The following is a 25,551-nucleotide window of genomic DNA, read 5'->3' as shown; positions in this document are numbered from 1 at the left end:
CCAAAAAATAGCCGAGCATTGTTTCCGTACCCAAGTACCGAAGCTGAATCCTCAAGTTCCGTGTTAATTTATCTTGGCGTTAATGTCCTTGTTCTTGTTATCGCTACTTCAGACTTGTACTCATTGGGGAAATGTAAATTTTGGACTCATTCTATTTTGAGAAATGTAAATTTCAGACATTGTTTAATTGGTTCTCTTCTTACACTGTGCCATGATAATGAAATTCCACGTCATTGTCGGTTAAATCTTGATCAATGTTATGTCACGAAGTCAAGGTAATTAAAAACTGAGAACCCAAATTAAATTTGTGAAAATGTGGACGAGCAAAATTGAATGGTATGTTGACACACGTTTTTCATAAGGATGGCTTCCCCCTTTCTCTTTTGAGGAGTATAGCTATTTAAACATTTGTCTTTGAGAAATGCTGAAGCAACCTTCAAAATGAACAGGCGAATCAAGCGACCAAATGAAACGTGTAACCCGAACAAAGGTGTTTTTTTTTAGCTTTAAAAAACAAAAAAAATTCAATCAAATGAGATCACACACTCAACCTGTCCGCCAAGTTTCATCCGAATTTGAGATATCCTGCTCACAGACGGACACTGACACAAACGGGTGAAAACAACGTCCATCCATCTTTGGTGGTGGAAGTAATTACTATTCTTATAAGCTGTTAAATAGAGCTCATTCTGATCACTCATTCTTAGTTTACGTGATTCATTTTGCTGCGTGCAGATATGCAAGCACAAATCCACTTCATCAGATTATATAAAGCTTATATTTATTATGTCTGCACATAGGATGTACCCATCTGGTTGCGCTCTGCAAGCATATTACACTGGTATTTGATAAAGCCAAGTTTATACTCTGCCTTTGTCATACGAGGATGTTGTCGAAGCCAAAAGGATGATGAATTTTCTCAATCAAATGTTGGGACATTTTCTTTGGAAAATTTATTGTCCTGGCTTTTCTACCCATGCGGAGTGACTCTTTTTTTATAAAGATTATTTTTCCAGAAGCCAAAAGAGGTTGCTTAAGATGCTAAAAATGAGCTGTTGCTCTTTTGCAAGGAGTTGCAAGAGGTTTGGGTCGTTTTTGAAGTCACGCCCCCCCCCCCCCCACAAGCATTCAATGACACAACAACTCCCATTACCCACTCCTCGCAACCTGTTATGTTCAACTCCCATGTATTTTCTAATTTCGTTGTTTTTGTAATTAATTGATCTCATTACCTCCGCCACCGAAGGTGGGCGGGGGGTTAGGTTTTCACCTCTGTCTGTCTGTCTCCATCTAAGCAGGGTATTTTAAAAGTTGTGGATGGATTCGGACCAAACTTGGTGGGCAGGTTGGGTGTATGACATGGATGAAATAATTTGATTTTGGTGAAGATCTGGATACGAGAATTTTTATAGTGATTCTTCACCATTGAAAGATGGGGCCAAAAAACGATATATATGTAGCATGACATCTCATAAAGTTGAGACGAGTTATGACAACTTGGTTGATGAGTTGGGTGGGTGACAAGAACAAGCCGATTGGATTTTGGTTAAGGTCCGGATTCAGATCCGACCTACCAGTGGGATATAAAAAATAAACTGTTCAGCCTGGTATGTGTTCTCACGAGTGCTGTGATAGTTGTAATTATTTTTGTTTTCGGTATTTGTAGCTTTTTTTAAAATGGCAGTCCAATATAGATACAGTATTGAGTAACGAATAGTAATGAGTACGTTGACTCATGAAAGACCACGTACAGGCAAGACAATGAGTGAAATCCAAAAGGTCTTTCAAGCCCAAAAGGAGAGCACTAACTCAATTTAAATTTTCATCTTCCAAAATTGAGAGGAGAGGGGTAACGGGACTTTGTGCACAACCTGTACTGTATTTTTTTTATTTAATTAAGAGTGGCGATGACGATTGAGGCTTCACTCATCTGTATCAATGGTGATCCATTCATGTCAGCTCTTGGAATTCATCCGGTCTCACCAGCCCCCCGCCACCCACCACATCCTTTCCACACCTTAGCTCCCACTGTCCCTTCCTGTGCCCGCTGCAGTGTATTCCACATATGTTTGTATGATCGACTGTCCTACAATCCCCTTCTCCGCTCCTCCGTTCCTCATTGCCTTCTTTTGTACAATCACCGATGCACTTTCTCCTCCACCCCCTTTACTTGCAGGCATCTTCCTAATGAAGGTTCTTTACACTCTTCCTCTTCATTATCTCATGCGTGTGTGTGTGTGTGTGTGTGTGTGTGTGTGTGTGTGTGTGTGTGTGTGTGTGTGTGTGTGTGTGTGTGTGTGTGTGTGTGTGTGTGTGTGTGTGTGTGCGTGCGTGCGTGCGTGCGTGCGTGCGCGTGCACGTGCATGCGTGTGTGTGTGAATGTGTATGCATATATATATATATATATATATATATATATATATATATATATATATATATATATATATATATATATATATATATATATATACATATATATATATACATATATATATATATATACATATATATATATATATATATATATATATATATATATATATATATATATATATATATATATATATATATATAATATTTCAAAGTCCTGCCCACCATTCTTTTTGAGATTTCCAGACATGTATCCAATAAATCGCTTACAAAATAAAACTTTAAACCTTTTGTTTGTTTATCGTCAGCCATAGATGTCTTATTCCTTTCAGGGGTAACTATATGTGTTTCGATCCTACCAACGAATCCTGTGAATTTTTCCTTGCTTTATTGTGGGCAGATAGTTGAGTCATAATAAACAATAAGACAGAACAAAGAAGACGTAGCAAATTGAAAGGTCACTTTTCATGTCTGTTCCATCCCTGACATTCTAATCACACCACTTCCCTGTCTCATTCATACAGATTCTAAGAACAGCTCATGGTGGCACTTGTCAAGTCACATAAAATGGTTTATTGATGGCGATGTTTTTATTTGATCCCTCATTCTCACCTTCAAATCGCTTCTCACCATGACAAAAAAAGAAATAAACACTCCAGATTTGCGTGAACATATTTGCTCTGGTCGATGGTGAAAGTTGCACTTCTCATTTATTTTTATTTTTTTTTCTCTTTTTTTTTTTCTTCCTCTCCATCCCATCCATGGTTCTCCACAGCGGAAAGATTACACGGCGCTGACAAAGTTCCTGCCGCCCAAACACGAGTACGTGCTGTCCGTCCGTTTGAGCCCCCTTCAATGTCAGCTATACAGACACTACTTGGACCACTTCTCTGGTACTTCACCACGCCGTTCTGCATATCCGAGTTGAATTGATCTCTTGTCAGGGCCCATAAATAGCCACGGCACTGACCGAAAGGCTGACAGTAGCCTTGTCAAAAAGCCATTGTGGGTTTTTTCCCCCCCTTTCAAATGGTTGTGACTGACATGGGGCAGTCGGTTTAATCCCCCCCCCCCTCATCCTGCTGAAGCACTATGTGCTTTTGATGTTACCAGTGAGAAAACGAGGAGCCAGGTAACTCAAAACCTCTTGTGGCACATCTATTCTGTCTTCACCGGACCAATATTACAAATGGCCTTGTGGTGAAAGCGGTTGCTTTCTTATTGGTAGGCCAGTAATGTCAAATTGGGCTTAAAGCAAATACTATCAGTTGAAGTGCAATTAAAGCCATGTCACTTATAAGAGGGTAAAATGCACTGCTTTAACAACAGCACCCAAGAGAGCTGAGAATGGTTCGTGCTAAATTTACTGGGACAGATTGAGTGTCATTGCACAAGATTTCTCTAATTGCTTTTTGGGGAATGGAGTGAGGAAAGGTGTTTTGAGGGAAGGTTGGGGAGGGTGGAGGGATGTGCATAATGTGGAGGCAGCAGACACGAGTGAGCAGTGGTGAAGAGATTCCTCATTCGGTAGAGATGGGTGGGAGTTTTTGAGGTGAGGAGGAAGAGAACATTTCATATTCCAGGTCCAGACTCTTCAATCAGGTGAGAGAATATCCGTCATGAGCGGCGGCCATCAAATCCATACTATGCCTTTTATACTTGTCAGTTAAAAGCTATATCTTGTGGTATTTGTAAGCATCAGAAAATGCCTGTAAATGAATGATTAAATTGACGGTTACATGTTCTAAGTTTCATTTAGCACGGATCGGTAAATTATAAAATATACTGCTTGATGCAATGAGCTGATTTTGACTGTAGAAGGAAATATTGTATTTCAAATTGCCTGGTGAGATTCGTGAAGATGCTGGAACATTCTCAGACAAAACTTCCAGGAGAGACGAGAATCGCATTTGCTGGAAGGCACGGGATTGTTCTGTGATACTATATAAACCCGCGAGAGGGAGGTGTCGAGAGACTGGTGACATGTGATGAGAATTGCGTTTAGATCGTCCCCGTGCTCGGTTTAACTCTGATGAGTGAACAAGGTGTTGATGTCCAGAGCGGTTGTTAACGCTTGGAGCCGATAATAATCAGGTTGATTGAAACTCATTATAATTGTGCACCGGGAAAGAATTCCTTTGAGCTCTTGAATCATCTTGTACGGGCCAGCGTACGAGAGAGAGAACACCGTGACAAGACTCAATTCTTCAACAGCCACGGTGGATGAGGTGAACACGCCTGAGTTGTGCCAGCAGGACTGGGACACTGGGCGGCAGAATCAACTCAACGCGGGAATCAGAGTTGGACATTGAATGTAATGGTGAACTTCCTCATTTGACTTTGCATCTGCTTATTTGACATACAGGTTTCAGAAACGTTACGCTGTTGATGTGATCACTGCAACGCCGCTCAGAAGTCACAGACCCCAACTGACAAAGATCCATTCGAGTGGTAGCCGACAGGTACGTTCGTTCAGTCTCGTGAAGCTCAAAGCTTGGATTGCAGTCGTTGGAGAACGTGCTGGGTTCGGCAACACGAATAACGTACATACACTGAAGGGAAGGAAAACCCTGAGGTGCGTGTATTCCCCCCACCCCGCCCTCCGACAATACTGAACAATACTATTAAAAAACATTATTATTCATTGGTAATGAAGTATTCCAGCAATTTGAAACTAAGAAAAAGTCGAGGATCCTCAGGCATGAACTTCTTCAATCCTGGACTCCAGCTCCGGCCCGCAGTCATTTTTTCATCCGGTTCGCGACTCGTTTCCAGCCACGTGGTGAAGGATGGAATTGTGACGGTGTCAGGATACAGCCATGCTCTCAACATTGGTGTTCTGCCCCTCCTCGCATCGCAACTGGCATGATCCTGGATCTATTATCACGATTACAAGGAAAAATGGTCATGCACAGTTAATTGATCATTTTAACTCCATCTTTGATCACCAAAACTATAAATAGTTGTTGACTTTCATTATTTTAAGGCCAGATACGAGGGGGTGGGGGTGGAGGGAAGAAATGAGAGAAAGGACAACTCCTCGGTCTTCTTGATTCGCTTGTGGGAGTTCTTCACGTTTTACCGTCTTGTTTCTTTCGTTACCTATTCTGAGATTGAAGGACGAGCGAGCGGTTACAGGAGCTTTGGGAACACGAGAAATCCCAGAGGACACACAAGCTCGCTATTATTCCTGCTTACTGTCATTTCCATCTGTGAGGTTTTTGAGCTGAGAGACAGCTGTGGGCATTAAGCCGGGCAATTTAATCAGATCCTGCGCAAGGATTGTCTCGCCGAGATCTGCGCTTGTTATGCATAAATTTTATTTCCGTTGACATTCCGATGTGACTGCACACGTACACATTTACGAGTTGGGAGCTTAGGATAGGTATATTTTATTTGTCAGTGCCGAGGGTAATGCAGTGAACAGAACCGTGAAGCTCACACTTTGAACTCCATCTCGCATCAGTCCCATCCAGGGTCCACACTCGGCGCTGTTTAATTCGCCCAGGTGTCCGCACCACCAACAGCCTCGCAATCCCAATTTTCATTTATTTCGCTGAATGAAATTGCATGGCTGTAAATATGTTGTACGAATTTGTGGTCATTACGCAAGCGCGGGCCATCGTTTTAAATGAAAAAATGCCGTAGCCAGTGTGCGTGCAGCAAATTCCCTTTTATTTCCATGGCAGCTTGAAGTTTGGGGTGTGTGATGACCATGTCTCCCACAAATACAAATGAGCTTGCAAGCCCGCACAACCTGTCGCCACATCATGAGCTCAACGGAGAGATCTCAAGGTGTTGGGATCTCCACGCTTAAGAGAAACTGCCATTGTTTAATTTGGCTTGGTGCCGTCAATTCCTGCAATGAACGATCAGCTGTTGAGTGTGATGCTTGTTCGGATGAATGAAATGGAGTTGGCTGAGTGCACGAAATCGGAGAAATTATGACGAGTTATCAATTTATTTTATTATAATATTTTTTATTTCCCCGAGCCATCGATTTCCAGCGTTCACAAGTCGGTGAAATGATAGTTGCAGGTACTGTACTCTTCTTCTTTCCTGATATCATTCTTTTGCCACAACCATGCGCCCTTTTGTTCGAATCAGCAGACAGTTTTGGAGCAGTGGGATTTTGGGGTCTTTTGTTGGACCAGCATGTCGTGACCTTGTGGGTAATCTTTAACTGATTTCTACTTTGTGTTCATTTGGATCACTAGATCCTGGGTCGACTGGGAGCACGCTCACATTTGAGCTGTCTTACCTGGTAATCTTAGACACCCTGGCAAAATTCCCAAATCCTGCTCCGACAACTGCTGCTGGGGCCAATGGCAACCCCTCCCCTCTCCTCCACCCCTTCCCAGTGTATTTTTCTTCCTCAGGAAACTGCTTTGGCAGTCCTTGACACCCTGGGAAGTACATGGAATTCATCCAACTCAATCCACTTGCCGCAGCATCAAAATACGTATTATTTTTGTCATACTTCACGTGATTACAATCACAGCCTGCTGTGGTCGTTACACACCTGGGTAAGGTTGTACAGTGCTGTGCAGGATTTTGATGACCAAACTAACAATTCTGTACCAATTTCAACCCCTCCTACTGCCCCACACAATCTTCCAGGCTGTGCGATGTCAAATGAGGCGGGTAAGGGTCGGGTGGGCACAAAGCTCTTCACAGACTACCAAATGCTGAGTCGTATCTGGACTCATCCTTGGTGCCTGCAGTTGGATTACATCAGCAAAGAAAACAGGGTGAGTTCTACTGTGTGATACACCAACATGCCTCACACACAAACAATGGCATTTGGTGTCCTCATCTTCTGACTTTGGTTTTGACACTTCGGTTTCCCTGAGCGATGGTCGGGTAGCTAAGTTTAGCAGTGCGTGTTTTGTTTTTTTCCTGAGCTCTCCATAAAGGTGGTGCTCAAATCCGTGCCGGCAGGAAGGTGGGTATTTTGAGTCGAGCTTTCCCTTTCGATGTGGTTGTCCCATCTGCAAAGCTGACACAAACACAAAGCTGCCCTTATTCTCACACACCATTTTTCTGTTTGTTTGTTTCTGTATATCTTGAGAATAGAACATTGTCAGGCCACCAAACTGGCAGACATAATGCGGGCCCTGTGGCGAGGTCCTGGAGTTGGGGGTGGTAGGGGAGCAGTGGTGATGTTGGGCGAGAGGGAGTTGTGGGGAGGGTGGAAGGAGAGGCCTTGAACGGTTTACATGATCACAACCAAATTTAGTACACTCATTGGGGACTAAGATGGGGGGGTATTATTTTTCGGGTGAGAGTATGGCAGAGGAAGAATCGCGGGGGGGGGGGGGGAGTGAGGGTTCTCTCTATCAGGGTCTGTCAGCTCCACAGGTCACAGTAAAACAAGTTATAATCAATATAGACTTCGTAACTTAGTCAACTTAGAGAGGATTTGGAATTGTAACTCGGTAGGGATAGTTTAGGTCCCATGGGGGGGGGGGGTGGTTAATGATGAAAAAATTCCTTATTGGCTTTACTAGATTAAGAAGCGGGGTTTGGATTCGGGGGAAGCGTAATCTATTTCAGTATTTAAATTGATCATGATCAAACCTTTCAAGGATAGTGTATCTCATGACACCTTTGGTAAAAAAAAAACTTTGGGCACGTACACTGGCCATGTTCCATTCAGCTTCCATCATTATGACCCTTTGAACAAGTTCGTCGGAAGGTATGATGTGATGTAAGCATCGGCGAGCCAGTGGTTTTGCTGCTAGTTTCACTTTTGTTTCCATTTGTTGAAGACGATGTGGAAGAGGTTTCAAAATTAAGTTGGAGTTGATGAAAGAAAACACGAGGATCATAGACTTGACTGATGATGACAACCCCGACGCGTGTGTAAAGACTGTCTTCCACCAGATAAAAAGGTTCATCATCGTACATTTCAGTTTTTCCTTCTGCAGTCATCGAAGACTCGTGGAGAAGCGTGTTTACGTATCATGCATGAATTTCAACATGAGGAGACAATAGACGAATCGATACATTGTGCGGGTCCTCAGCATCACGAGCTTTGTGCCTGAGATGGAAAACCAAAACAGGCCTTCCTCCTTGTTTGCCGTTCTTTGCGGAAGCGATCAAAACCGATAAACGCGGGTACCCAAAGTCGTCGATAGTGCGTCACAGAATGAACTGGAGGGGCACTCAGTCGAGAGCGCATACCTCTGCCATGCAATGCCTGATCCGGTAGAACGTATCGAGCCCAATAAATTTTTGAAATGTCATGCCATATATCGTTTTTGGCCCAATCTCTCAATGGTGAAGAATCACTTTGAAAATTACATCCGGATCCGGATTCGGATCTTCACCAAAATTGAATCGTTTCTTCCTTGTCACACACCCAATGTGTCCACCAAGTTTTGTCTGAATCCGTCCACAACTTTTTGAGATATCATGCTATATATTTGTTTAGCCCGATCTATGAATGGTGAAGAATCCTTAAAAAATTCTAGTAGCCGGATCCGGATTCAGATCTTCACCAAGATCTAATCAGTTCGTCCTCGTCACACACACAACCTGTCCACAAAATTTCATCCGAATCCTGCACACAGACAAACAAGTGGACAGACAGACAGAAAGGGGTGAAAACATAACCTCCTTCACCTTCGGTGGCGGAGGTAATGATCGCCTTTGAAATTGTATTGAGACACGTGAAAATGAAAAAGAGAAGCCCCCATCTCCCCTCCCCCGACGCATATTCTCTAAACGATGAATCGTCGATCAGTTCCAGGCGTGCTGTTTTGTGGCCGTACACGTTTTCCAGCGAGACGAGATGTTTCAATCGGATCACTTTGAACCATAGCCGTGGAATCGCAAAGATCGGTCTGATTCGACGGGGCTTTTGGGGAGGGGGTATTCGGCGGCGCCTGTTGTCGTAGTCGATAGAAGGGAAGGTGGTTATTGCATGATTGAAGTTGCACATTTGTCGTCCAAGTGTGCATGAATTCCTTTCCATTTCCACACACTATTTGTTTTATGGGAGAGAGAAAGCTGCTTGAAACCAGCTGCTTTCTATTAAATGGCCAAGCAATGAGTGGATTAATTATTTGCCCTAAGTTCCGCCTCTGTTTCACTTTTTTTTTTGTCGTTGTTATTCCGTTCAGGGGGAAGTTGGTGGCGCACTGCCTTTTCTTCGGTGAAAATTTAGTGCCCATCCCAAGGATGGTCTAACGCGTTTGATCTTGACCTCCACTGAATGCGGGCTGGCACCGCAAGCCCACTCAACCGAGGCAGAGCAGCGGATCACTCCCTCCCAGGAGCTTGTTTGTGAACAAACTTGGCTTTCGTGAACGGTCCAGTTATGGCATAAATTATTCTGAGACCAGCTGTTGCCAGAAACTTCTTCCTCAAGTCCTTTACGCAGCCTTGAGTTTTTTCTGGGTTTGAACCAACAACCCGTACTACTCTAGCCTTACGTCTTCTACCACAAGGAAACCATATCCACTAAAAGTCAGAGGGCAGAAAGGCAGAGATGACTCGCGCAAAGGAATCGTGGCTGTTTACAGTCCCTTTCGATTGCAGGAAGGAGGTCGAGTGAAGCGAGCGAGCGAGCTAGTGATGAGGGCAAAGGTTGTCATGATCATTTTATTGCACATGTTTGATGCAGTCTTAGGATGTTTTTGAGAACAATGACAACTGTTTCTCCTGGCAACGTAAGGTTCAGATACTCCACACCCCCCAACCTGCCCTCTCTCTCTCTCTCTCTCTCTCTCTCTCTCTCTCTCTCTCTCTCTCTCCCTCTCCCTCTCCCTCTCCCTCTCCCTCTCCCTCTCCCTCTCCCTCTCCCTCTCCCTCTCCCTCTCCCTCTCCCTCTCCCTCTCCTCTCTCTCCTCTCCCTCTCTCTCTCTCTCTCTCTCTCTCTCTCTCTCTCTCTCTCTCTCTCTCTCTCTCTCTCTCTCTCTCTCTCTCTCTCTCTCTCTCTCTCTCTCTCTCTCTCTCTCTCTCTCTCTCTCTCTCTCTCTCTCTCACTCCCTCTCTCTCCCTCTCGCATTGTAGTTTGCCCTCGCATGATTTATCACGGATTTTATAATTTAATCTCATCTTTCTCTCTTTGCCAACTCGTCCCCATCGCACCTGACTCAATCAGTCAAGTAGATTTAGCTCGTGTATCCTCGGTGCGAGTCATGATTGAGTTTTGTGAGCTACCACCCTTCTCACCTGGAAGGCCCAAAAATTCATCCTCCAGATTAATTTTTGCTAAATTCTCTGTGTGACATCGAAATTGTCGTAGCTGAACTACCCCACCCCATCCCTCCCCTCAACCTGAAAGCGCTGAATCATCTGAACAGTACTGAATAGCTTGGCAGGGGTATCACCTAGTTGATGACCTGAATGCCTGGTCTTCTCCCCAAACCCTGTCAGCGTAGCTTTCTAAGCGGTGATTTATTTAGGTAGGAAATGGCTTTGGCATCTCCGACGGAGATAAAAACACGCACAGAATTGCTTAATGAAGTAAGCTGTGTTACCGTGCTGTGCCTGGCAGGGCTACTTTGATGCCGAGGACAGCATGGACGATTTCATTGCCTCATCTGATGAGGATTCATCTGTCAGCTGTCTCAGTGACTCAGAGCCCTCTACCAGGTATGTGCATTGACCAAAAAAAAAAAAGACATCATCGTTTTAATGATTTGTACGATCTCAACGGTGATCAATTCTGCAACTATATGATGTGATATTGCGGTAAATCATGATTTGAAGATTATTTACAGCTGGACAGCTCACAAAAACCTGCTCGGCAAACGGTGCATCATTGTTAGTTTCTGTTCCACACAAGTCAGGTCGACATACGCTGACGCAGTCCGACACGGTAATATGTAGACTTTGTATTTATGTGCTCCGACCTGTAAATTGGACATCTTCCAATCATCCACCTGAATGGGCACAACACTGCATAGCGCAATGACCCACCCTGTGAACAGGACATTCTCATGACTTGGTTTCAGGCGTACGCTCATCACTCAATGTACAGCTTTGGAATGGCAAATAATGCTCCGATTTTTCAGGTTTCAAATGACGTGCCGTTTGGTACTTATTTCACTCTGCGATCATCAACAGCATCGGCTGAGATTGATGTTCAATTTGCGATTCTGTGTTTTGATCATCCCAGCAACTCTCCACCGCCACCCACTCCCTCCCCAACCCCAACTCCCTTTTACACTCCCACCTCCGGCGTTATGTTCACACTATACTCCTAATTGCGATCGGTACACGTGTGCGTGTGTACGTGCGCACAAAAGCGAGATTGCAGCTCATTCTTGAAACACAAGCAATCCACATACAAGGTTATCAAATAACGAAGAATTGCAACTACTGTATCTCGGATTAATGTGTTTCTGTCACACGAGATTTTACACAAGATGTACGAAACAACAACAAAAGGTAGCGCATTGCATTTGTACAGTCGTATTTTGTTTGCGAGCACTTTGCTTTGTACAGAGTGTTCAAGGCCCTGGCTCATCCTGGGAGCAACCAGACTCGATGGTTCGTGTCCTCTCTGAGTCTGTGAGGTCGGCAGTTCAAACCCCGGTTCGGTCGTACCAAGGACTTTACATGATGAACAAAAAACAATGGAACGTGCTGCTTCCTTGTTTGACATTTAGCGCTTAAAAAGGACAAGCATAGAAAATCCCCCATAGGGTGACGTCCACCGAGAGGAGGAAATTCTCGGAGTGCGGTGAGGCGCTGCCATTGTTGTGACGTCACTGGTACGTGTGTGTGTGTGTGTGTGTGTGTGTGTGTGTGTGTGTGTGTGTGTGTGTGTGTGTGTGTGTGTGTGTGTGTGTGTGTGTGTGTGTGTGTGTGTGTGTGTGTGTGTGTGTGTGTGTGTGTGTGTGTGTGTGTGTGTGTGTGTCAGTTCCACTACGAGCCTTCAATCCTGTAAAGAGGGGGGGGGGGTAACCATTAAAAAAAATTATAGGCCAAGTCACAGCAGGTGTAACCAAACCCTCACAGATCAAGGTATGCTCGCCACTGTGGGACGCAAAGGGAAGTGGAAGTTGCTCTGATAAAAGGGATAGGTCAGGTCAGGTATGGGAGCATGTGCCAGAACAGCGCGTCGCTGCGTCCACTTTCCGCCGGTACTCCAGGGGCCTCCGTCTGGCCATCCCCCAGGCAGATGCCAGGCCCATCCCCATCTCCTTGAGATGATGGTCAACCTGCTGCAACCATGAGGCACGTGGTCGGCCCACTGGCCTCCTCCACTCATGAGACTCCTCGCGGGAGAATCCTGGGTGAGCAGGATCAGCGTCCAGGAAAAGCGAGGCCACATGTCCTTTGGCCGCAGCTGGCGCTCACGGACTATGCAGGTAAATCTCATCCGAGTCTCTCTCCCAGCAACACTCGTTGGACACAAAATCCGACCAGCGATAGCCAGATTCTCCGAAAGACCGTGCCAAAGGAATTAAGTCTCGTCTCAGATCCTTGGTCAAAGTCCAAGTCTCGCACCCATAGAGCAAGACTGGAAGTACCAAGGACCTGAGGCTAGGACTTTATCACTCCCGCACAGGTACCGGCAGCGCTACACCCATGATCCAGTGAATCCGCAGCTCCACAGGCCCGACCCAGACGTCTATTGACCTCCGGCTCACAACCTGCGGAGACATGAATATCACAAGGTAAGTGAATCTATCCCGACCTCAACATCCTCTACAAACTGACACAGACAGGACAGCAGCATCCAAGATGTCTGCAGCTGGATCTGTTTTGACCCAAGAAATCCGTAATCCCAACGGCTCAAACTCCTCATTCAGCACCTCGAGGGCCCAAGAGGATGTCTAAAATCGCAAAGATGACTGCATCATCTGCAAAATCAAGTCCGAGATCTTGACATTGCCAAACGATGCACACTTGATCTCTCCGACATCCTCCCAAAAATCCAGTCCATACAAGTGCTGAAAAGTGTGGGGGCAAGTACACACCCCTGACGAACTCAGTAACAACTGGAAATAAGTCAGAGATGGTACCACCACACTTACAGCACCTCTCAGCTACCAGAGTAAGTTTAGGCATCAGATCGATCAGTTTGTTGGCACCCCCACGAAGGCCAAGAATCCTCCAGAGAGGACATCCCGATTCACTGAATCGGGCAGCTTTGAGATCAGCATAGGCTGCAAACAGCCCCTGCCGAAACTCGTCTGCGTTCGGTGAGAGTTCTGAGGTCTGGGATACGGTCAATCGTTGACCCCTCTTTGGTGTAAAGCCTGACTGCTCTGGACGCTGGTGCTCAAGCAGATGGTGGCGAACCCTATCAAGAATTATCCGAGCAAAGACCTTGCCCGGCACTGAGAACAGCGTCACCCTCGGTAGTTGTTGCAGTCTTGGCGATCACCTTCCCTTTCAGAGAGGAACAGCAAGGCCCTCTTCAGTCCAGTTGGGATGATGCCTGTGTTCAGGCAAGAGCCTAGCTTGCATGCAACGGCAGTGCAGCATTTCCACCAGCCTTGAAGTTCGGCATGGATGCCACAGATCCTGGGCTTTGCCCCGTTTCAACTGGTTCGCAGCCCATGTTTCCACAAGCGATGGTGGACCACAGTCGGTGGGGTCAGCAGCAGGGATGTAACACCCTTGGCGTCAACTCGACAGCTGGGGATCAGCCTGGTACAACCGCTCAAAGTAACCGGCCCAGCGGACTCTCACTTCAGGCTCCTCTGTCAAGCCCTACCCTCTCTGCTGAGAACTGCAGTGCTCCGAGGGATGGGCTTGGATGAGCGTAATGCACGAATTCCCCTGTAAGCGGGACGAGAATCACCTGTCCACAGGTGATGCTCTACCCCCTCACAGATTCCTCGCACATAGGCCTCCTTGTCCACCCTCAGTGCACGTACAGTTTACGCCTCGGCTCCTGAACAGCTCCAGCTCACCATTCAGCCTGGCCCTGCTGGTCAGCTAATTTATCCAGTGTCCTTGAGAGACAAATTCTTCTTTGCCCTGCGGTGAACTCCAAGGCATCCACCGGCAACATCAGGACGGTGGTCTTGAAGGTGCTCCACAACTCTTCAGGACCCCAAAGCACCCAGACCCCAGAGTGTCCCTCAGCCTGTTCGCAAACTCCTCCAGCTCTCATCCCTGGGCTTGGCAACATCCAGCCTAGGCTGGGATGGTACCATTCTCCAGGATTTAGGTGCAGCTTTACAGGTTGCTGCAACAAGCCTGTGGTCAGTATTGAGGAACTGAGCACTCCGGTGAGCCTGCAGTTCTGGATCATCCTCCAACGACCGTCAGGGACATGGTCAATCTCACTGCCACACCGCCAGCGTTGGAATACCAAGTCAGCGATGAGCTTGCGAGCTGAAACCATGAACCAGCCACCCCTAGTCCATGACCTTGCAAAGTCAAGGAACTTAGTGCTATTCTGGTTCATAGTTCCTGACCCATGGGGACCAACACACACCTCATAACCATCTATCAGTTCCAGTTACATTCATTGAAATCCCCAAACTAGAAGTGTATCTCGTCTGAGGCACTGATCAACCACAGACTCGAGTGTGGCGTAGAATGTGTCCTTCACGGTAAGATCACTCGCCTCAGTCGGAGCATAAATAGAGACCAGGAAATGACACCTAAGGAGTAGCGAATCCTTAATCTCATAATACGCTCGTTGACGGTGTTACCTCAATTATCATTGAGGTCAGCTTATTGGACACAGCTACAGCAACAACTTGGGTAACCATCAGAAGCGACCAGACCAATAGTAGGTGTAACCACCCACCATATCTCGCCGCAATCGGTCTCCGGAGCCTCAGAGAGCTGCAATCCCGATGTCAGAGCGCTTGAGCTCAGATGACAACACGAGACAGGTGATCATCCTCTCTTAGGAGATAGGACATTCCAGGCACCCACCGAAGGGACCGCCTCAGAGTTAACCCAAGGAGACGTAGATCGGTGAATGAACACCTCCAACGCCACTCCGACACGCTCTCCATGATCTGACCCGGGATGTGCCAGTGGTTCCTCTATCAAAGTTGGGGGTCGAAAACTTGCTACAATCCATCGTCACGATTGAGCTGTATGAAGCTGCTGGGGCGGCGCTCCCCCTGCTGCCATATGCGCTGTCTCTTTATTAAGCGCGCCGCCTTCTTTTTTTTCTTTTTGATGTAATGATGTACCTGCCTATGGGGGGGGGGAAGGGGGGGGGGGGGGGGGCGGTATGATGATGATGATGATGTTAATTATTATTCAATGATAATGTCATGCTGCTGGCGGCGCTCTTTGTGTGTTGTGGCAGCGGCAGCGGGCTGGCGCAGCCCGGCGTATGCATGGCTGGCAGCGGCGCGCTGGCGCTTCCCAGCGCCTTTGTGGCAGCGGCTGGCCTGGCGCCTGTGTGTGTCGTGTGTGTGCCTGTGTGTGACCTGCTGTGGCGCATTATCCCGGCGCGGTGGTGGCATTTTGCGGCTGTTGTGTGTCTTTGTTGTGCGCATTTGCTGGCGTGGTATCGTGTAATGGCTGGCGCGTTGTATTTGTGTGATGGTATCGTGTGATGACTGGTGACTGGTAATGTGTGTTCTGTGTGTGACATTTGTGCGCGCATCTGTGTTGTGTGTTTGGCGGTATCGGTGTGCGGTATTGTGTGTGTGTCCTCGGCTGGCTGGTATGTGTGATACGCGCGCGATGTAATCTGGTTTGTACCTCTGGTAATCCGCTGGCTGGCGGCTCTTCCCTCTGTGACTCTGGCCCCATTTTGTGTGTATCGCGATACGCCCTCCTCATTTATTACACGGCGTGTGTGGTATTTCTCTGCATTGTTGACCTTGTGTCTTTGTGATGAAGATTAAAAAAAAAAAAAAAAAAAAAAAAAAAAAATGATTGATTATCTAAAAAAATATATTATAAAAAAAAAAAAAAAAAAAAATATGCTTGTAAGCACTCATAAAAAAAAAACAAAAATAAAAAAAAAAAAAAAAAAAAAAAAAAAAAAAAAAAAAAAAAAAAAAAAAAAAAAACAAAAAAAAAAAAAAAAAAAAAAAAAAAAAGTCCCTTGTTTAGGTTTTGCGGATAAATAGTTCTGTGATCAGCTGGGTCTCGTCCTGCCACCAACCTCTACCTAATAAGTAACCCACTGCGGGAGGACGTCCGCGGGCCCCAGTTGGGCACTAGATATAGTTGGCGTTGGCTCACAAGGCCTCCTCGCCCTTTGACAGGTTTTGTTTTAATCCTGCTGGGTGTCCATATCCAAACACCCTCCTCACCAGAAAACCTGAAGCCGGTTTAGTCGCCGACAACCCGACCATGGAACAGGTTAGTACAGGTTTACATGGTACCTGTAGCAGGTCACAGATCGAACCTGACCTGACCTGATAAAAGGGATAATGCCTATATTTATGTGAATCCAGTGACATGAAATCCTTCTCCTCCCCCTCCTCCTCATCCTTCTCCTCATACTTCTCATCCTCCTTCTCCTCCATCTTCATCTTCATCCTCTGCTTCTTTCTTTCTTTCTTTCTTTCTTTTTTCATGGATGCAATTATTCTCACATTCTTGTGGGATTGGCTGGTGGACGTTTTTTTTTTTTTTTTGAAAAAAACTTCAAACAGTCAGATCTGGATCCGTCTGTAACTTTTTGAGATATCCTGTACAGAAACAGACAAACAAACAGACAGAAAGGGGTGAAAACAAAACGTCCTTCACCTTTGTTGGTGGAGGTAATGAGGGAGGAAAATGCAAACTTATCGTGAATGTTCCTTCGAGAATGTAAAGATTCATATTATCATGACAAGATACGATTACGTGTGGAGTCGCTCATTCTGAGAAGAAGGAACCAAGCTGAAAGGTTGAAAAATAGGAATCTGATCACAAGCAACGGGATTGTCGAAGCTGAAGACGTGCGCTCTTCATTGACGAGTCATCGTTTGAAATGTTTGTCAACAATCGACGAATTTGTTTGCCAATCGAGGCAGGAACAGTGGAGAATTCGTGCAATTGAGAGGCTGCGTCTCAGCCAATGGTGCTGATGATCCAAATAAAATGGATGACATCCTGACTGCTGACAAGTACAAGCAGATTCTGATGTCGTTCCATCAGGAATACGACTCATGAGGTAGAAGCTCATCTTCCGGCAAACTAATGGTCTCAAAAGTACAGCAAAAGTGATGAAATGATGGCCAGATAAGAAAGAACACACACAGCCATGGCTTGGCCTGCACAGTGTACAAATATGACATTATTGAGTCAGTATAGCTTTATACAGCAAATGAGAACGTGAAATCATGAGGAAACATTTGTTTACAGATTCTGAAGCTTGTGGAAGAACTGCGACACAAATCGTGCTTACCCACAAGCACACATGCAGATAAATATGTGAGACAAAGCCAGACGACTTTCACACAAACACAGCCATTGGGCTATTTAACCAGTGAGGCTCGCACTGTTTGAAATATGCCCATTTGACTCTGATCGTACAGGCCTTTGTGTTCACGTGCCGCCAGCCCAACAGTATCCCTGTTAACATTCAGCACGCCCAGCAGCCGTAAACGACCCACTTAACACGTGGCACTTCTAAAAGTCCTGCGTGCAGGGACTTTGCATTTGCATTCAATGTGCCAACGGCTTACGCTGGGGTACGTGACGTGAAATGTGTTGCCTTCACACCCGTGGCTAATGACGCGCGTTGAAGTTATGGCTACGGCATCAAGAACTGTCTCTCCGCTTCACCGAAGCGCCTTGCTGGGACGACTAAAAATGCCTTTTGTCGTCATGCGACTCCGGAGCGATTTACCGATTGCGGAGATACGGTTAAGGGATAGCCCATCGTGTTTGTCATCGAGACGGCATCATGCTGCCAAGTTTGTCGAGAGGGAAGGACATGCGGAGAACTGGCGATGAAAATGTGCACGGAAAACGATCATGCCGGTTTGCTTAATCAAGATCGTGGGAGTGCAGCGGATCGTGCACGTTTGACCACCAAGTTTGTTCAACAAATTGCAATGCGCCACGTCGAGCGGAGTGGACAGGCATCTCAGCAAGCGGAGTCAAACGACGGAGGCTTTTGGTGCACCCTCGAAAGCGAGCCGGGAAGAATCACAACCTGGAGTACCGTTAATGGAAGCCGCTTAATTGCAGATACAAGATGTTGGGAACATTTATGGTTTTGCAAACTTTAATCGTTTCCGCTGCTCATTGACTTGATCAACTATCAAGTGCAATGGCATTCGGGGGAGATTGTATTGGTATTGGATTGTTTCGTGTACCGTGGAACACACAACCCAAATTGGCTACGCTGCTGGAGCTCATCGAAACCCTTGTTTCATCGCAAATTGTACACTGTTCTTTTTCATTCCACCATCCCCCCCCCCCAACCCACTGTTGTTGTTTTTTTTAATTGTTGTTGTTTTACTTCTCACTCTTTGTCTGTTTGCTTTCTCTTTTCTTTTCCTTTTCTGTCCTTTCCGATCTTCCCTCTCTCCCACTCTCCTTCAGCTACTTGGCAAAATGCAGTTGCTTCCATGTTGGAGTAAGATTAGGAATTGCTTTTAATCACCATTTTGTTATTGTTTTAATGGCTGTATTTGCCTGGCGCACTTGATACATCGGCTGCCTTTCTTGGCAAGGATCCCCCGCGGTTTGCCGCTGTCTCTTTGGATGTACAGCTGAATCGAGTGTTTTTCTGTTTGTTTGTGTGTTTGTTTTTGTATTTTGTTTTTCTTTTCATTCTCCCAGCAAGAAGAAGACCAAGGGCAAGAAACGCACTGGGGGGAGCGATGAGGAGAAGAAGAAGGTGAAATCTGAAAACAGCGACTCGGAAGGTTTGGAGGTGGTCAAAGTTTGGAACACCCGCTCGCGGGGCGGTGTTGGGCAGCCAGACATTGCAGACGGCGCCGTGGCAGATGTGGACAACGCCATCAAAAATGAGGATGGTATGCTTGTTTGGGGGAGGGGGGGTGTTAGCATAATGGGCCTTCTTGCAGCCAGACGTTTGACAGATTTCAAATATCCATGCATAACCTGGAGTAATCACACATAAAAAAGAAAAGGTTGAAGTGGATGCCCCCCCCCTCCCCCCAAGGACTGAGGACAAGTGGTGATACATCAGTATGGCACCCTCGGCCAGTCGGACGTGCTTGAAACTGAAGCTTATTTATGCCAGCTGGAATGCAGTTACATTGACTTGACAATATGTCACAATCTCAATTGGTTAATTTCGACACTGCAAACTTAGTGTGCCGGCATCTGCTTCATTGTTATTTATTGGTTGTGTGGACACAGAGCTTTCGTGAAGTTCTTAGCTTGTCTCATCATCGATAATTTGTGGGCTGTATACCTGGAGGCAAGGCATCGGGCTCTCGGCAGAGCTGGTACATTTATGTGACATGCAGGACAAGGACATTCGGAGACATCGATGTACCTTTACATGAATAATTAGAACAGCACTCGGTGGAGCGGTAGTTTACATTTTGTATCTCACTGATGGGCCGGATCTGCATCCGGACCTTAACCAGAATCTAATCGGCTTGTTCTTTTCACCTACGCAACTCATCCACCAAGTTTTGTCATCATCCGTCCATAACTTAACCTTTTGAGATATCGTGCTGTGTAGTGTGTAGTTTTGGCCCCATCTCTCAATGGTGAAGAATCGCTTCAAAATTCTCGCATCTGGATCTTCACCATGACCTAATCAATTGGTCCTTGTCACGCACCCAGCCTGACCACTGAGTCTTGTCCAAATCCGTCCATAACTTTTTGAGATCTCATGCTCGCAGACAGACAAATGGGTGAATACATAACCTCCGTCCACCTTTGTTAATGAGGGAATCTGTAAAGAGTGTACAAATAAACACAAGATGTTGGATTTGAACTTGGGATCCCATCCTTGGACTTGTGCTCCAAATGGGAATGCTAAGTGGATTGTTCCAATGTTTTTATTGTCAAAATTTATCTGGCCTGTTGCTTTTCCTTGGCTTATCATCAGGGAAAACTGACATACCATAAAAATAATTATTTATTGATTGATACACCTGTCGCCTATCTCACGGAATCAGCCCCAGCAGTCGTTGAAGGTACGCACACAGCCGAATGGTACAAGGAGTTTGTGAAGGAGGACGACGCTGAAGTGTTGGAGCATTCAGGAAAGCTTCTCCTCCTCTTAGAAATATTGCGCATGGCGGAGGAGCTCACTGAGAAAGTGTAAGTTAAGGGTTCATGTGTTTCAAGGGTCAATCCTTTTTTGCAGATATTAGAATTGCAATTCGTTTGCGTTACTTAACTTTTATAACTGGACATTCTGACTGACGTGCTACACTTCATGTCCCCAGGCTGGTGTTTAGCCAGTCACTCATCTCGTTGGATCTCATTGAGGATTTTCTCAAGCTTTCTAACAAGGAAGGCACGGATGACAAGCCAACCCCATACAAAGGTAAGTGCTACGCCTTCACACTTGTGATGATTAACGCTGCAAAGTGAACAGGTGATTGAAAAGGGAGAGACAACATTGGGCCTTGAGATTGGGCGTCTCTGTAGAGTGTACAGCAGAGGAATTGGGTGCTCGATAGATATCAACCCTGCCAGCATCCAGTATCTGCTGGTTGCGTCATTACTTGGATGCAGCAATGCCACTGTTACTTTGCCTCTCTCAGACCAAAATGGGGATTTGGAATTTGGCCAAGGTACTGGCACACAGCAGCCTCATGTTTTTCAAAGATGTCGTGGGATGTTTGGTACCCACAAGTGAGTGCCAGCATTCAGTCACTTAAAAGAGGACGACTTTCTCATCCGACGATAGGTTAACGTCCGAAACGTAAGATTTACTTTACTTCCCACTGTGGTTAGTTCACCTTTGTCAACCCTCAGTTGATAAAAACCTATTAATCCCTTGATACGTGTACACACTTGAGGGATGAATCATAAGGACTGTGAGGGATGATTTGGAACTTCCCAACCGGTCCTTGCTCGAGTAGTATCGGTAACATTTGTCGTATGAGTGTGAGCATTTATCGTGAAGTCGTCACACCTTGAGACTCGTTACTCGACTGTCATCTGTTACATTTCTTCTCTCATTTCATTGTCTACGAAGTCAGTGTCATAGTGTGTGTGCGCGTGTGCGCGTGTGTGCGTGTGTGCGTGTGTGCGTGTGTGCGTGTGTGTGTGTGTGTGTGTGTGTGTGTGTGTGTGTGTGTGTGTGTGTGTGTGTGTGTGTGTGTGTGTGTGTGTGTGTGTGTGTGTGTGTGTGTCTGTGCACGCGCGCGCATAAATTGCCATTCCACATTAATTAAACCATGAAGGTCCCAAAACTCTAATTGCCATGACCTTTCAGTGTGGTAGCGGAACCTTGAAATTTTTAGTTGGTGGGGATCAAGAACGTCTCCATTAAACGTTAGCTCGCTTTGAGTCAACCATGAAATGTTGGACCCTGGTCTCATCACGTTATAATCTCACTCGAAAAAAAAAATAAAAAAAATCATGTTCCTGTCTCTGGTAACGTTCCAGGCGCTCTGTCGCCTTGGACACACGAGTAGCCTTTCGATCAAACGCGAGGTCCTTCGGTACCCACCTTGCACTCACCCGATTGAATTTCATGTGAGAATGATTTATTGTTTCTCCCCTTTCAACACTGACATCGAACTCTTCTGCAATTTCACGTTTCGTATCGTAATCCGGTGATTCTCCAAAATTACTTGTTCAACACGTTTGATGTTTGCTCGAGTGACGGCAGTTGGTTGCAGGTGAGAATGCTGAAGATTGCTCACCGAGTCACAGCCATTTTGGAACTCGTCGCACCAATTGAACACACAGCTACGTGAAAAGTGATTCGCAAAGTCGTGCGGCAGTCTCTTATGAATTTCAGCCGGTTTGATGTCTCCTTCACGAGGGACTTGGTGATACACGTACCTCTGTTTCCCAGCACACGCAACTATGTTGGCTGCCCACTTGGTGTTACCCCAAAAATGCTTTGACAAAAGTGATGATATCACTTGCTGTATAACTTAATCAGGATAGATTACCATTGCACAAAATTTTAGCATTTCATTTTAATTTTTTTTATCTTTTCCAATACCAGACTTGGTGGCGTAATGGTTCGAGCCTACAGCGTCTGCTCTGAGTCTGGGAGGTCAGCGGTTCGAACCATGGCCGAGTCGAACCAAAGACTTTAAAAATGGGACGTGCTACTTCCTTGCGAGATGCTCAGCATTTGAAAGGGTAGAGCATGGATAAACAACGCTGGGAAGGCAATGGCAAACCACCCAGTTTACTAGGAACCTGCTTCGGAAGCACCACCGCTTTGTAAAGAGTGTGGTACATCATCATCAAAACAATATTTTGTCCACTTCATTCTTGAAACGTCCTCGTACTTCTCCATGGACTAAGCGGATATTAGAGGATAATGGACAAATGAACACATTATCTGGGATTTGATCCTGAGATCCCAGCATCAAGAACCATGTGCTCATATCATAGGAATGTAAAATAGGTCAACAATCCGTCGTTTGTCCGATCCTATTTTACCAGCTATGGAGACGTCCTGTGTCATACAGCAGTCCAACTCCAACCCAAAACTCCACGAGGCTGTGCTTAATGCAAATTGCATTGTAAAGTTGATTTGAGACCTTCACTGGCCCAGTTTGGATCTCGTGATAATTTCACTTCACCCCCCCCCAACCCCTCCCCCCCCCCGAGATATCGGAGAAAACCAGCAAGCACTCATTTTCGAAACGCCGCATAAAATTTTATTATTGTTTCATTGTTTTTAATTGCACTTTAGTCCATCATCAAACCCAATGGTAGCATTTCTGAAGCTCTCGTTTTTCGTTCACACAGAGTAAACGAGGCCTGTGCTATTGCAGCTCGTTGCTTTGTTGCTTCCATGAAAGGCTGCAGACAATCGCAACGTGCGAACCACACATCCGTCCATCCCTGATATCATTTTCCTCCTTTTCGCGACACGGGCACGATGAGAATTTTCTGTTCAACTCTTGCATGGCGCCCGTCTGCGTGGACTTATCGTCTGGTTCCTTACATTTGGACTTGTGAATATATAGTCATAATCTTGGATGCCTCTGGTTCATTATGCATGCTTTGCTTCGATTTGTCTTTAATTAGCAGCTGGAAAAATGGTGGAAAACATAATGGGCGACATAAATTGTGATATGGCGTTGAAACGGCGATGTTTTCTCATTTTGTATGCCACAGTAAATTTGTTCTGCATACCTTATAAAGTGATTGCATATCCAAACATGAAAGTTAGGAATAAGTTAATAGGACTTGGGAAATATTTATATCTCTTATAAATTATGTATTAATTTATCCAGTTGCTATTGGAGTCTCACGAGTCCTTGACAGAGTCAACGGCCTTGAGCCGTTGCAGACCAAGAAGTCTCCTAATGAGGCAAAGTTGCCAGCTCGACGGTAGACCCACAGAGGGGATTTAGAATTTGAACAGAATAAAAGCATCCATTGCCCTCCTCCTCCTCCTTCTCCTCCTGCCCCCCCCCCACCCTCTCTCATCATCATCCTCGTCATCCTGATTTAAAGGATTGTTTAATGGCAGGAAATAAAAACAAGCACGCCATGCAATCTGCTTCACGAATAACTTGAAGCATGGCTTAATCGACAAGTTGTCCACTAGTTTGTAAAACATGCCAATTTTGGGATGGAGCCACATTTTAATTTGATCCTTATGAGAATTCTTTCAAACCTGGAAACTGACAGCTCAGTACAAAGTGCTTGCTACCGACGGAGCTACCTAGCTGCCACCCCTTATGAATAACAAAATAAGTGCAGGTATATTCCTCTTCACTCGAGCCTTTTGGGGCCTATTGTTCCAACGGCCCAAGGCACTTACAGACCACTAGGGGTACTAATGAGACGAGGTGTGAAGCCCTGCACCAGCCCTGGTAAATAATTCAGAATTTTTGGGCCCTAGACACCCCCACGCAATGGCAAGCTCTTCCAAAACGATGTGGGAGTGCGTAGCAACTAGGAAATTGAGATGATTGCCTTTTTGCACCCATGTGCATGCCTATCATAGATTTATTTGTAGGCACATCATGTGTATAATCTTGTGCATGAGCTATGGCTGCCACGCAGGTTTGTCAGCCTCTTGTCATCAATATGACACCTTGCATTGAGTTGTACCATTCCTATTTCCCTCTCCCACACCAAGGAAATGGAAAGTGGTATAGAAACATCGATTACTACAGAATGGATGGCTCCACATCAGCGGCGACACGCAAGAAATGGGCGGAAGACTTCAACGACGAAATCAACACCAGGTCGGATGACCTTCCTGCTCGTTTTAGATGAACATAGATCTGCTGTGATTACTCGACATCGTGATCGTGATGTGGCTTTTGGGCAATTGTCCTTTGTTCCAGTTTGATTGGAAACTATCATTTTATTTTCATCTTTATATGCATTCTTCAGACTGGCAGGATAGCCTAGAGATATGCACACTAGCTTCTCAGCTGTATGGCCTCGGTTTGAATCCCGACCCAGCTATTAACTGTCGTTTTGGTGTTTTGCAAACAGGGTGATTCATCAATGTGTGTGTGCACCATCCCTCGGATGGGCGTTAAACTGGTTGTCTCGTCTGCCGGCATTAGTTGGTGGACGTTAAACATTCCACGGTGTCCTTCGCGGAGAGTAGGCGAGCTATCACCGGCACCATGAACAAATTACAAATTCCTGCTCTAACTACTGCTGGGAAGGCAATGGCAAACCACCCAGTAGTATAACCCTTGCCAAGAAACTGCTTCAGTAGTTCCAACGCTCTGCAACAGAATATGGTACATCAGAATAATTAGGACATGATGTACATTCAATGTAAATAACTTGCAAATTACATTAACAAGGAGCTGATACTCTAAATGAGGAATACATCTGTGTGATATAAAAGTTACATCTTGAACGATTTTTAAAATATCGTGTACACAAAAGTACATCGACCGATGATCGGTCAGTCGGACGGATGATCGGTCAGTCGGACAGGGCTCATTTTAATGCCTGTCTCTGAACTTGTTGGAGGGGCATTGGGTTGGGGGCAAATTGTTCTGCTTACTTTCTTACGTCTTATTGCTTACGTCAATAAAAGACTAATTGTCGTCGCTCCGACTGCTCCTACACGGCAGCGATGGGAGGAGACAAAGGCATCCTACTGCAAAACAAAGGCAGAGTTAACAGCGCTGATTGGCTGACAGCGTGTGCATATTGTACAAACAATGACGGTGAGTGCGT

At 45.6% G+C, this 25,551-nt stretch overlaps 1 protein-coding gene across 1 annotated transcript in view; it reads left to right on the top strand.

Annotated features, from left to right (window-relative positions):
• The window catches only part of ATRX (ATRX chromatin remodeler), a 536,186-nt gene that overhangs the window by 485,313 nt on the left and 25,322 nt on the right, over positions 1 to 25,551 (top strand). The window contains exons 22-28 of the mRNA XM_085859788.1: positions 3,146 to 3,263; positions 6,991 to 7,121; positions 10,877 to 10,974; positions 19,045 to 19,241; positions 20,364 to 20,508; positions 20,637 to 20,737; positions 24,482 to 24,590. Of these exons, the coding sequence (XP_085715914.1) occupies positions 3,146 to 3,263; positions 6,991 to 7,121; positions 10,877 to 10,974; positions 19,045 to 19,241; positions 20,364 to 20,508; positions 20,637 to 20,737; positions 24,482 to 24,590 (899 nt within the window). The remainder of the gene's footprint in view (positions 1 to 3,145; positions 3,264 to 6,990; positions 7,122 to 10,876; positions 10,975 to 19,044; positions 19,242 to 20,363; positions 20,509 to 20,636; positions 20,738 to 24,481; positions 24,591 to 25,551) is intronic.

The sequence above is a fragment of the Eptatretus burgeri genome, chromosome 16, assembly GCF_056783735.1.
Source record: "Eptatretus burgeri isolate ZD-2024b chromosome 16, Ebu_testis_v1, whole genome shotgun sequence".
NCBI classification, from domain to species: Eukaryota; Metazoa; Chordata; class Myxini; order Myxiniformes; family Myxinidae; genus Eptatretus; species Eptatretus burgeri.
Note: the sequence above shows the minus strand (reverse complement) of the source record. Positions and strands in the feature narration are given on the sequence as shown.